The 13,861-nt window shown below is 40.1% G+C and overlaps 1 protein-coding gene across 6 annotated transcripts in view; it reads right to left on the reverse strand.

The window, feature by feature from the left end:
• Positions 1-13,861, reverse strand: part of Mospd2 (motile sperm domain containing 2) — a 106,599-nt gene that overhangs the window by 57,423 nt on the left and 35,315 nt on the right. For 4 of the 6 annotated variants that reach the window (XM_028762058.1, XM_028762072.1, XM_028762049.1 and 1 more), the window contains exons 12-15: positions 13,405-13,501; positions 12,853-12,982; positions 9,830-9,932; positions 1,477-1,554 (exon numbers count right to left, since the gene is read on the reverse strand). In XM_028762058.1, coding sequence (XP_028617891.1) covers positions 1,489-1,554; positions 9,830-9,932; positions 12,853-12,982; positions 13,405-13,501 — 396 coding nt within the window. In that variant the 3' untranslated portion in view covers positions 1,477-1,488. Of the gene's footprint in view, positions 1-1,476; positions 1,555-6,354; positions 7,274-7,317; positions 8,912-9,829; positions 9,933-12,852; positions 12,983-13,404; positions 13,502-13,861 lie in introns of those variants that run through there. The other 2 variants (XM_028762076.1, XM_028762042.1) reach the window with 2 other exon arrangements.

A 13,861-nucleotide genomic window follows, 5' to 3' on the forward strand; every position in this document is an offset into this window, starting at 1 on the left:
CTCTCTCTCTCTCTCTCTCTCTCTCTCTCTCTCTCTCTTTCTCATAGCTTTCAGTATTTTTATGGGACTCCAGAGTGTGTGGATGAGTGGGTCTCTAGCTCTTGGGGCTCTTTTCCTTATTTTGTGTTGCTTTGTCCAGTCTCAATGTGATGATGATTCTTGTTTTATCTTGTTATATTTTATTTTGTCATGTCTTGTTACTTCCAAAAGCCTGTTCTTTTCTAATGAGACAGAAAAGGAATGTATTTGGGGGGGCGTACTGGGAGGAACAGAGGGAGGGGAAACTATAATTAGGATACACTGTATGAGGGAAGAATCTATTTTCAATAACCTAAACAAGAGATAAAGAGAAGGCATAAAGAGTGTGCTATGCAAAAAAAACTTAGTGATGCCAATGGAGGAAACATTTAATTTCATGAATTCTCAGGGTGAAGTTCCCTTTTCTGAGCCAATAATGAGTTGACAGCCAATGGGAAGAGGATGAGGGAGGGAAGTTAGGATCAAGGAAATGTCAGTCAGAGAAATGGGCCTGAGCCATAAAGATACCTGAAGACTGGGGAAAGGGGCTGGGAGGGTACATAAGGGCTTGGTAATTCAGGGAGTTGTAAAGAAAGTTATGAAGTTATTTATAGGCTAAAAGCCATGAGAATCATTTGAGGTTTTGGTGTATATAGTATGTGTGTGGCTCCAGGCTTGTATGTGCTCCACTGCACATGTGGAAGCAAAAGGACAACTTCTGGGAGCTGGTTCCCTTCACTCCAGTTTCAGTTATCTTGATGGGTCCATTTGAGGGCTTTAACCAAATCTCACCAGATTTCGTTTCTTTCATCCTGCACATTCTTGAATCAATATGCACAGGTTGCCCAGATCCTTTGAAACACTTGCAGGAGTCCAGGTGAAAGAAACTGTGATGTAATGTAGATGAGGTAGAAGGAGAAGAGAGAAATAGAATGATAGATTCTATCTATCTATCTATCTATCTATCTATCTATCTATCTATCTATCTATCGAGAGATTGAGAGAGAGACAGTTAAAGAAAGGGATGGGTATCAAGGATGAAATCATATTCCAAGGTGGTATAAATGGTAGGTATCACCTATTAAATGAAGCATCCATTGAAATGGATACTAGAAGGCAAACTCAGGTGGGTGATTATGAGTTGGTTTTCTCATTTGTCTTGGACTCTTGCCTTCCTAAGTTGATAGTAGGTACATGTGTGTAGACTCCAAACAGGGGATCTGGGCTACAAATACACAAGGAGTAATGGCTTACCAATGCTGCTTGCTACCATGGTTATGGAGAAGTTCAGTTAAGGAAAGGGAGGAGAGTACCATTCTAACTTTAGCATCTTAAAGAGGTAAAAGATAGGTGCCGTTAAAGGAAATTCAAGGATGTTAATAGTAGAAGCAAAGGAGGAGTCTGTTGTGTTAGAAACCTCGTGTATTGATATGGCCACATATTGAAAGAAGAACTCACCTTAAGTTTGGGTCATAGTAAATCCTTCGGTTGAAGCAATAAGGCAGTTATTTCTGATCTTTGACAAGTGTTGTTTAGCTGCAATGAGGAGAATAGATTCTAGAATGAAGTGAGATGACCCTTTCCTCAAGGACTAAAAGAAGACAAACTGTCAACCTGACTTCAGCCATATGTATGTGAGCAACCTCACTTGGGCTTGAAACTCACTTAGAACGCAGAAAGTTGTGACGGTTGATTTTACTTGTCAACTTGATACCATCTAGTTCACACTCATCACCTTGGAGATTTCTATGCCTTGTCTCTGTCATGACAATTTCCATACTGTTTAAGGAAAGGTCAGACTATAATAGATTCTGCCCTAAGCAGTGACTTTGGAATGTAGCTTGTGTGTGCCGGACTTCTGCCTTTAAAGCCTATGGTCTGAAGTGTTTTCAGAAAATTTAGGGAAGTACTGGATTTGTGAAAAAAAAAAAAAGATTTACTTTTTATATCCATTTCCTTCCAACTTTCTCTTTCATCTACCTATCAGGTCAACCACATTTAAAGAAAAGTTACATTTTCAAGACTGTGTCGTACTATTTTTATGGCCTTCTAATAATAACCTCCTGTAGTCTGCAGCACCAGTGAAAGGAAGTAGTTGGGAGTCACAGGATTCGGATGGTGAAAGCGCTTTTGTTTTGACATTTAATTGTCAGCTGTCAACAATCTTTGGATTTCTGACTCATGTTCTATCGTATCTGCATGTTCCTGGCTGAGACCATTCCAGTGTGAATTTAAGTGCAAAGTTCTACTCAGTGAATCTCTGTGGTAGCATAAGAGAACCTGGTCCATAAGTGATGCTGGTCTTATGTTAATCACGTCCAGTTCTCCATCCCCAGCTGAACAGAATCACATATTCTTAATATAACACATCATACAAACCATTCCATGTCACAGTATGAAACATCACAAGTTATGCTTCCATTGTCTGCATTGCTATTGCAATAGGAAAATACAACTTACTTCGTAGTTTGTTGTAATCCCAGCTCTAGCTAGAAAAGGGACACTCACAGGTCTGGAGATTTTTATCACAGTCAGAAAGTTGCACACATACAAATTCTAAAATGAATTAGGAAATCAGTATGATTTTGAACATGCACACGTGGCTTGAGAACTACTTGAAATGCAGAGAGGATTTGAGTGTGTGGGAACGGGGAGAGCTTTTAAGGAATTAGAATTTGTTTCAAAAGAAATTGGACAGTTTTGACAATGTTAGAAATTGCATGCAGGTCCACCCATTTTATAGTTTAAACATTTAGTTCTTTTCATAGAGAATCCTTATGTCTAAGAAAAATAACTCTAAAGAAACCCATTGAAGTGGACGGATTCTTCCAAAAGGTGAGTTCATTTTACTAGTGTCATTTAGAAAAGTACACAATTACTGGAAGTGCCTTTTGTCCTAGCAAAACAACTCATTGTCAGAATCTTTTTTTTTTTTTTTGAGAGTTGTTATGACAGAATCAATGTTTAAGGCAGGGGGTGTGCTTTTTCTTAAGATTTGGAGTCACAGAAAGTTCACTTGTGTGGACTGAAGCTAGGCCAGAGATAGAATATTCCAGAGCCTACCACTTGGTGCCTATCTGAAGTTCTCTAGTCGATGTTCTTTCATGTGAGGAACATCTGTGACTTCAAATCCATCCATCACAGAAGACAAGGTTGAGCTCTGACCCTATTTCCTAGAATACAGAATTGGGAACAGTTTCAGGTCCTACCCAACACAGCCCTTCTCTGAACTGTCTACTTGCCTGTAGTAGAGTGGGGCTTGAGAATGTAATGTTACATCACTCTCCTGATTAAGTTAAGCTAAATGGCAGAGTTCATAGACTTAATTGAGGGTCCAAAAGAATTGTTTTATTTTTGAGTTACCACAGAAGGAGATTGCCCTGGGTAGGCATGACCTAATTAGGCAGACCTTTAAAAGGGAACTGGGTCCTTTTGGAAAGTAGAAGTTTCAAGAGAGGGCAGCTCCACTGTGGTGGTCTACAGAATAAAGACCTGAGCATAGTAACTTCTAGGAGCTGACAGTAAAGCCCTCTGTCACCAGCAAATCAGACTAAAGCACCCTGGGACTCTCCCATACATGTGCACTAATGAATGGACTGCAGCCTCAAAACAATCTGACATCTTTAAAAACTTGTTTGGCTACCTCTTCCCTGTTTGTGGCTTTTTCTATGAGAATACCTCGAAAAGGATCTTCAGTCCATCCTAATAGAAGAGGAAAGGGGGGATCCCCTTATTCCATGAGTATGCCACCTACTTAAAAACATTTATATGAATCCCTTTAAAATTCATACTGTAGAACCCACTGGGCTGCCCTCAGGCAGGGAGCAGCCCACTCGAATCTCTGGAGTATTTACTTTGCTTAGCTTTACTAAACATATGTTTCTATTGTCTATGGCTCTTGATTGGACTCAAGAAGATAAGAACAGAGGAACCCTAGAACAGTCTGTTTGTAGCTTAGAAAACTAAAAATCTCACACTCTCTCTGTGTGTGTGTGTGTATGTGTTGGGAGGGGGAGTGCACGTGCATGCACACACTCATGTCCCAGAGTATGGTGTGTGTGTGTGTGTATGGTATATGTGCACATGTAAATCAAGTAGGCCAGGAAATTTTGAGGGTCCTGCTCTGTTTCTCTTGGCCTCATTCCTTTGAAATAGGGTTAACTAAGGGAATGTGGAGCTAGGCTGATGGCCAGCAAGCCCCATCCTCCTATTCTGTGACACTCTCCCAGCGCTGTACTTACAGGGTTGACCGCACCTTGCTTTTAAAATAGGTGCTGGGATCCAAACTCTGGTCCTCATACTTACTCAGCAAGTGCTCTTAGCCAGAGTCATCTCTCCATCCCCATGAAATCAGTTTTTCAGATATTCTATCACCTGTTTTTCTTTGGGCCTTTTGTGTTCATCCTCTTTTTCTTCTCACACTGTTTAGTGGAGGTAAGGCTGTGTTGGATCCACCCGTTCTACATTGTAACCCGTTTCTCAGACGGGGCAGCCTTGGCTGTTTTCAACAGAAATTACAAGAGGGAAGGAAGATCAACTTGGCTCTGAAGTTGCATCGCCATGTAATCTTGGGAAAAAGAATGACTTGTAGGTTCTGTATTTTCCTTACCCATAAACCCCACGATTTTATGATATACTGAGGCAGGCCATTAGGAGAAAGGAACATGAAAAACCTGTTGAGTTTCAAGGACCAAATTGCTGCCCTGTAATGTGCATATCCTTCGTTGGCTCAATTAAACCAATTATCTTGAAAAAAATTTTTTGGGGGGTGTGTTTGTGTGTGTATGGGATCCAGAGGACAATCTCATGTGCTTTTCTTCAGGCACTAGCCACCATTTCTACATTTTTGAGCTCCAGGATTCTCCTATCTGCCTCCCTAGTGCCTGAAGTACAAGTGTGCAGCCATATGCCCCGGGTTATTATTATTATTTGCCTTTCTTAATGTGTGCTTTGGGGATGGATCAAATTCAGGTTCTCATGTTTAAAAGGCAAGCAAATTTTCAGACTGAGCTAAGTTCCCAGTCCAAGATATCTTTTAAGTGTTTTAACATGCACAGAAGACGATGACCTATGAGTGGGGTCAGGAAGGTATGAGACTTTGGACATTAAAAGCCAATACTGTTTATTCAGAGGAAGGAATATCAGTATGCAAATGGCTAAGATATGATTTGGTGATTTTATTGGGGTACCAGTGCAGGGATAGGAATATCAAGCAGGGAAGTTTAGAGAATTGATATTTGGTTCTCGGTGTGGTGCAATATTCAGGAACTTAAACTGAACAGTTCTATGAAGGAAGAGGGAGGCCAGCCTCAGTAGACAGGTTAAATGTGTTACTTCTCACTCTTGCACCTATCAAGTGCAAGGTATCACTCAATAGGGAGAAGATATATGTGGGCTACCTTTCCCCAGATATGAAGAACATTCTGCATACCCCGTGTTACTTGGAACAAACAGAAAGAATTCCAGCCAGTTTCTTTGGGCTCTCGATGGAGGAAACATCCTATGTATCTGGGATAGCCCATGGGACCAGTAATGTCAGGAACTCTCCAGTGGGTAACCAAAATTGTAGGGAGAAAGCAGCTTTCTGTAATCAACCCTTCCCTAAGTGATTTCCCCCAAGTAACCTGATACCTGTAAAAACCTTCCTTTAGGAAAGATTACCCAGTCTCAGGTTGGCACTTTATTCTGCCTGTTAACATTCTTCCATTGTGTCTTTTTCTTTTACCACATGTATTGGATTCATTTCCTACTTGATCTTGTATCTCTGTTTTTCAATGTAGGGGAACCAATTATTCATTTTATTTTTTTCTGAGGAGGGTACTGCTTTGTTGGACAGTTATGTCTTTTAATAGTGAAGGGACAAATGTTATCAGCTTCAAAGGCCTCTTCTGTCACTAGTGTGTCCCTTATGCTCCTCCATCACCATCTGCCTAAGGCTACACATCACCGTGGAAACAATCAATGCTGGACTGCTATCTTCAAAATCCCTGGATGTGCCGGTCCATGAGGTAAAAAGGTGTATGGAACAAAGACTCAAGGTACATGGCTACCATGTGGTTCCAGGAAGAGCTGAAGAGCCTCAAGCCAAGGGAGTGAGTTTAATGCTAAGAACTTCACTGGGGTGCACCCTAAACTAAACACGATGACAAGGAGAAACAGGACACACTTGAGGACAGGGTCTCTTGACACAGGGCTTCATCTTTGGAAGCCTGAAGTGCTGTCCTTATAAAAATACAAAGCAGATCCAAACGGAATTACGATGATCTTTAAAAGGGCAGAGTTGGTCTGAACATTGATTTAAAAATTATGCTTTATCAATTAGAGACAAGAAGTTTATTTTTTCCTGATGATATTTATTTCATAAATGTAATTATTTTCTAAAACATATTAAAATAGAAAACATGTTCTTTTGATCAATTTATACAAAGAAAATACCAATATAGTAATAAAAATACTGAAAATATATGAAAAGCACCAGAACATTAGAGAAATTACACTGGCAACAATTCTAGGAATATATTTTTTATAATTGTACAATAAAGTGCTATTAAATCCAGTCAAAATTAGTGGTAAGATATAAAAGTTATGGTTTTATGAAATTTGAGACTAGGTTAACCAGCATTTGCATTTTAGGCTACTTGCAGATCAAGCTAATGATCTTTTATTAATGTTTTCATGGAAAATGTATTTATTTCCATTCCCGAGTGAAAACAAAAATCAAAATGAAAATCCCTGGTAATTTGATCATGAAAAGGCAACAACATGATTCAAGAGAAAATTATTGATCAGAATACCAAACATAATCATGCACATATGATTAGATTAAACCAAATAAAGACAGGACAAAATCAAATGTAACTATATAGATTAATCAAGATTAGTGGAAGAGTTCAGTTACTGTTGACATTATGTTAATTTCTCAAAGTCCTTTTTAGTCACATTCACCACAAAGAAATGCTAACAAGATGTTACTAAATTCAACTGACCAGACAAGAAGAGAATTTAGTGTGTCGACATGATTTTCTTATGAAACATTAAAAGGACACTGTTAGGACAATTATATTCCTCATCTTGGCTAATTAATTGCTTGTTTATCTGATGAGGAATGAAAAACATAGACAGATACTTTGGGATGAGATTATATTAAGGCCCCAAATCTACCACTTGGGAAGTCACTGTGAACATACAGGGACATAGATACTGTGCACAGTACTTAGGGTGGACTGCAGTCTGTTTCACATCTGGAGGTGGCAAACTGAAACAGAAAAACCCAAATTAAGACCAAGTATCACACTAGTGTCCGTTTAAGGTTTTATTCCTCAGCCGACTTTTTAAGGAGCTTCGTTACATTACTCCTCAAAACTCGGTTTGGGAATCAACTTCTTCAAGATGAGAGCCCAACTCTACTGAGAATAATTCTCCAAACATGGCTAAATAGTCATTTGCTGGGCAGAGTACTTTTCTTCCTTAAAAAGGCAGACATAGATTTGAACCTAAAGTGACAGAAACTGGTCATGTTAATGATAATACAAAGCTATTTCATTAGCCTCTGCTTCTGCAAGGTGTATCTCTGTAGGAATTTAGGAACCATAGGAGTGAGTCTAAGAATACCAAATGCAGAGTACTGAGTGGGCCAGAGAAGCCACTGGGAGTGAGAGTTCCCATTCTCTAAGCCTCTCTGCTTTGCTTTTACTTTGCATACATGAATACTTTTCAAAGTTTCCTTCTTACCAACAATTTTAACAAGGAGCATTTGGAACCCAAGGTTACTTATTGTAATGGACATCTAAAACAACCAGATGTTCAAAAAATGTTACGTAATGCCTTTCATTTAAAAATGAGTGTGAAGGTGGCATAATTTGTGGTCCACAGAGGAGACTCCTTTGCCCTGGAATGAAGGTGAAGATGGAACAATGGAAAAGTAGGCCCTTATAATAAACCAGGCAAAAGGTTCAGTGTCCAAACTTCTGGACAGGCATGAAACTGCATAGAATTGACTAGAAAGGGAGGCTCTTTCCAAGACATTCCTTCTGGGCACTGATAAGAAAAATCAAAGAAAATCCAACCACACAGGTAGCTTTTCATATTGTATCGAAAACAGAATATTCATTAAAAAGCCCAGATTAGTAAGAGGCAGGGTGCTCAGTGACACCAAGAAACAAAGGCTAAGGAGGTTTGGCATTAAATAGCTTTACATTCCAAAAGAATATTGACTATCATCTGGAAGTAGTTCTCCAAGTTACAAAGTCATGATTACATAAATTACTCTGTTAAGTATGCTTCCTTTTTAATATACATATTTTACATACATAGTATAGAAAAACTAATAAGTCAACTCAGCTAGTAATTCTGTAATTTTTTAAAAAAAGCAGACTACATTTTCTTTTGGCTACAACAAGGCATATTACTTAGACTTTTCAGCTCACCTAGTGTATTTACATGATAAAACTTTGCTTTGAAAGCATTCAAATCAAAAAGAAAAAATAAATTACATTTAAGCTATCAATTTATACAATGCAAATACCTTTACTTAGTTTCCTAACTAGCTATAGTCTCTAATAATCAATGCCTTGAACATCTCTCTAGCCAAATAACTTATTAGATAGGCACCCTTCTATGTGCTGCATATTTCCTTGTAGGAAGCCCGGATGTATAGTAGTTCTGGTAGCTGGGTGGAAAAGCTTGGGTGGGGTCTGTATACCTTCTCCAGATAATGTCTGAAGGAGTTTTATGGTTTCAACCAGGTGCCACTTTTTTAATTGTATAATGAATAAAAGAAAGAAACAACAAAAGCAAGCAAGACCATTGTTAAGGCAAGCAGTAGCTGTTGGAACCAGATAGAGCGCTGCAGTTGGTCTTCGAGTTTCCTATTGCTTTCTAGTAAACGATTGAGCTGAATAGGGAAAAAAGGACGAGAGATTGATATCAATAAAACAATCATGAGAATGCCAAACTGGAATATAAGAACTCTAAACCCTGAAGGGATGAGGCCCATCTACTCTGAAAGATTGGGAGCTAGAAATGGAAGGGAGGCATCCGATGTGTTTGGTGGAGACGTATGTCCCTGAGGCTCTATTCTAAAAGGTCCAATTTTCTAGTAGAGATGGGAATAGAGTATTCACTTCCCAGAGGTCCAGACACCTTTGAGATATTTATCTCTTTGGTTTCTCTTTTCTTTTGGACATCACACCCAGACATTCAGTGGTAAACATTCCACTTCTGAGTTCTATGCAAGAAGCCTCTTTGTTTCTTTGAATTTGAAATGCATTAGATGGTGCTTTTTTTATACAAGAGGGTGTCTTTTGAATTCACCAAAGCACCATAGTGCTTTACTATTTGGCCCTGATTCTATAGTAAAATAGCCAAGAAAGCAACCTGGCATTTACCATTTCTGATTGGCCTCCTCATAAAGAAGAGAGCACTTCCAAGCCAGGTGTGATGGCTCATACCTGTAACTCTAGCACTTACAAGGCTGATACAGGAGGATTACAAGGAGTTCTAAGCCAGTGTGGATTCAAAGTGAGTCTTAGTCTCAAGAAGCAAGCTCTCCCCCCAAAATCTCAAAACAAACAAAAACAAATAAAAAACAATACTCCCCCAAACCAAATACAGACACCCCAACAAACAAACTCTAAGTCCCACAAAGGAAACAAAACAAAAACCAAAAGAGGAAGAAAGAGATGGACAGAACAAAAAAACAAACTTTGGTAGTGTCTCTGCTAAAAGTTTCCATTAAGTTAAAGGAGCACAGATGGCCTTGTGGTGCTGATTAGCACTGGCAAGTGTTCAGTGAGGGAGAACATGTACTTACTTGCAGGTACAGATCTTCACTGGTTTTATCTGATATGGCAGAAATGCTGTCCTTCAGCATGAGACTGTTTGGTTTGCTGCTCTCAACTGTATGGCATCTTAACCTATGAAATTCAAAGGAAACATAACTTCTTGAAAGCTTTACTATATATGTTATTTTTTTATGAAAGCCAACTAGGAAATGGAGAGTTAAATGTAAGTGGTTGTATACTGGGAGACAAAAGTTCTGATTCCTCTCCCTAGGCTCAACTCTGAAAGTAGCTCAGTCTATATTTAATCTATTTTCAAAGCTGGGGCTTTGTGCCTGTTTATAACCACTGAGCTTAGCCCTCAGTCCCTTTTTAGCTACCTTACGTATATGAAGAACGAGAGGCTGTATATATTGCCTACTGCCCCAGGAGATTCAATAGAAAGCCTTTCATATGTTGTTCAGTAGAATTTACCCAGATTACCTTCCAATTTCTAGAATGGAGGGATGGTGCTTTACTTGAGCTTTTAGTACCAAACTACCAGGATCCCTCCCACCTTCTAGGTGGGAACAATGATTTTCTCTTCATAGCACCAGAGAAGGCAGCCATTATGAACTGGTAAAACCCAAAGCAAAGACAGTAAAGCAACTTCTATTTAACAAAACCCCTCATTTTGAGTGTTTCATAAGCAGTTTGAGTTAGGATCAGATTCTTTTTAAGTAACTCATTCTTAATATTTTGACAATTTCTCATGCTTTTCACCAAAACCAAAAAGATCTTGAGTCTCAAGTCATCACTGGAGTACACGGCAAAGCCCTGTTTCACAAACACGCAAACTAAACTAAACCAAAACAAACAAAGCATAACCAAATGCATTTTTTGTGTCTATAATTTGAAAACTTATGTATGCTACTATTTAATGAAAAGCAGGAGTACCACTCCTCAGAGTCCAACCTGCATAAACTTTTCCAGTGATACTAGAAATACTTCTTTTGTTAACTTTTTTTTGTGTTTGAAACACAGATTCCGTATGTAGTCCATGTAATCCTTAGTCTTGACCATCCTGCTGCAACCTCCCAGTACTATGTTTTGCGGTTATATTCAGAGTCTCTATTGCCATGTCCCTCTTTTGTTTGTTTGCCAGTGCAGGGCATGGAACCTAAGACCTTGCACATATGAGACAGCACTCTAGTACTGAGCTACCTCCCCAGCTTGTTTATTGAAACAGTGCTCAAATTTTTAACTTTCAAAACCCCAAGAAAGGCTGGACATAGTGGAGAGCACTTGTAATGCCAATACTTAGAAGACTGAGCCACGAGAATTGTCACACATTTGAGGCTAAGCTTGGCTACATAATGAGACCACATCTCACAAAACAAACACCACCGCCATGCTAACAAGACCCTCAATACAAAACAGAAAGAAAACCGCTACCCCAAACAAACAAGAAGAAACGATAACAACAACAACAACAAAACCCAAAACCCAAAACCCTACAATAAACCAAAGCCAAGACTCCTTTAGCAACTTCACAGTAGCTCGGCAGTCTGCAGCACCTCTAGTTTAGCTCGGAGGTCTCCATCTGTCTCTTCAGCATGGGCTCTGGCTTCTGTGATTCCTGCCTCTTGAAAGTGCTACTTAAGGTCATCAGTACCTTCAGTGGTCAGTCACATTACCATCAAGTGGGCAGCACCAATACGCCATGTTTCTTTTTCTGAATGGCAGTGCCTGGTACACTTCTACTCTGAGACACACTTTTCTCCCTGAACTTTAAGGACCTAACAAGAGCTGTCCTTTGACCACAGAATGCTCCTCTAGGTTGGACACTCCTCAGAGAATTCCTCATAAGCAATGACCCAGTGCTCTCCTCACTGTCTGTTTCTTGCCCAGCCGACTCAGTTAAGGAAAATGGAGCGCCTTGCTATTTTTCTTGTAAGCCAAGTACATTGCTTTTTTCTTACAACTTGCTTTGCCCACTACAAGAAAGCTCTTTGTGCAGTTACAGTCAGTCACAATGTGACTTCCTCTTTCATTTCCTTCAGGTCCTAGTCAATGGTCAGCAGAGAGATTATCCTTAACTACTCTATAAACCAGGGTTTCCTACCTTAGTGCTACTAGTTTGGAGGGCTCATAATTTTGGGGGAGTAGTGTTCATCAAATGCACAGGGGGTGGGGAGGTTTAAGAGCATTTGCTAGATGCTCACTGCCCCCACCCCCAACTGCTGAGTTGTGAAAAACAAAGATATTTCTGCATATTGGCAAATGTCCTTGGGTGGGGACTAAAGGGGGGGGCAAAACCAATGTCACTCCAATAAATTGCAATCCCATTTTAAAAAATTGTGCAGTAAAGCAAACTAGAAAGAAGTCTTCCTTTGTTTCCTTTATTTTCCCCTGTACATTTAAAGACATTCATCACAGCTGACATACAGGGGCACACACAAGCATATAACTGTGCATTGTCTTTTTTTTTATTGGATATTTTATTTACATTTCAGATGTTATCCTCTTACCCCATTCCCCCTTCCGATGAGCCCCCTATCTCATCCCTCCTCCTCTCGCTTCTATGAGGATGTGCCCCCACCCATCACCCATTCCTACCTCCCCACCCTGGAATTCCCCCACACTCGGTGCCTTTTAAATAGGATACTGTATCCATGCTTCTGTGAACAGCCTTTCTAATTGTTATCTACTCTGTCTCTTCACATGGGAACAGAGCACTGGATTCTTGGAGTGGCTCCAGGGCCACTTTGGTATGGGAATGTTCCAATGGATCTCACTAGGATCTCCCAGTGGCCCCTTTGCTTTGTTTTTTCCCTGCCACAGACAATCTTGCCAGTCTGTGAAGCAGGTGAGCATTCTGACAAGGGGGACTGGATGGTCTGAGGTATGCACCTGCCCACTGCTCAGTACTTGAGCAGCTTCCCTTCTCTAATCCAAGTACCCAAGAATCTAACAGTTGCAAGGAATGAACAGTGTTGGCCTCCCTCCTCTTGTGAAAAAGTTCTGATTCGGAGTCCTCCATCACAGTTGAGAGGCTGTGAGTTGACCCGCTTACCTGTGTTCCATCACTTTGCTTCTTGGAACTTCCTTCCAGAACTGAGTCAGTTCTGCAGGCCCTGTGCTAGATGACTGCTCCATTTCAGCAGCCATTATCAGAAACCGGTCTTGGGCAGAGACTGTTAAGCCTGCACTTCAAAAGAGTAATTTAACACATGAACACGAACTGTCACAGGGGGCTGGATATGTGGCTTAAGGCATTATTATTATCATTATTACTGTTAAAAAATATTTTTTATCATTTAAAACATTTTAAGTTGAATATACTTTGACCATATTCTTCCCCTCCCCCAAGTCCTTCCAGATCCTCTCCCATCCCTACCCGACCAACTTTAAGTTCTTTCTCAAAAATCAAACAAAACCCCAATAGAGCAACACGCCCCCAACCAAGAAAACAAAATAAACCACCACCCAGTAAACAAACAACCCCCACCCCCACTACCAAACTATAACCAAATAAAAGTACTCAAAAAATCCTCTGGAGTCTATCATATGTTGGCCAACTACTTCTGAACATGAGAGAAAGAGAGAGAAAAAAACGACAACTCACCGCCATGTGGAGAAACGAGGATATCAACCGAAGCTCCGGGATCGCAGCTGCTGTTGCTTGGCTTGACTCTGTATTTTTCCGGAGCTGTGGTTCTCACCTATTTAGAAACATAGTTACCACATAATCACATGCTGTTTTGGAGGCAAGGCTTAAGAATGGCTTAAAAAAAAAGAGCAGCTAATAAACAAAGAGAGAAGTTCTGTGCAGATTGTTATTTGTTGTCACCAATAAGATAAAAGTATTCTGAGTTATTTAAAAACCTACTTTTAAGTCCTACTGTCAACGCGCCCTTTTTTACCCCTTTTTGAGACAGGATCTTTGTAGCCATCGCTGGTCCGAAGCTGGTTATGTAGACTAGGCTGGCCTCAACCTCATACTGACACGCCCGCCTCTGCTCCTCATGAGCTGGGATTAAAGACATGCACTATATCACAGCTGGCCCTAGCTTTCCTCTTGG

Source organism: Grammomys surdaster, unplaced genomic scaffold, assembly GCF_004785775.1.
Source record: "Grammomys surdaster isolate TR1022 unplaced genomic scaffold, NIH_TR_1.0 131, whole genome shotgun sequence".
NCBI classification, from domain to species: domain Eukaryota; kingdom Metazoa; phylum Chordata; class Mammalia; order Rodentia; family Muridae; genus Grammomys; species Grammomys surdaster.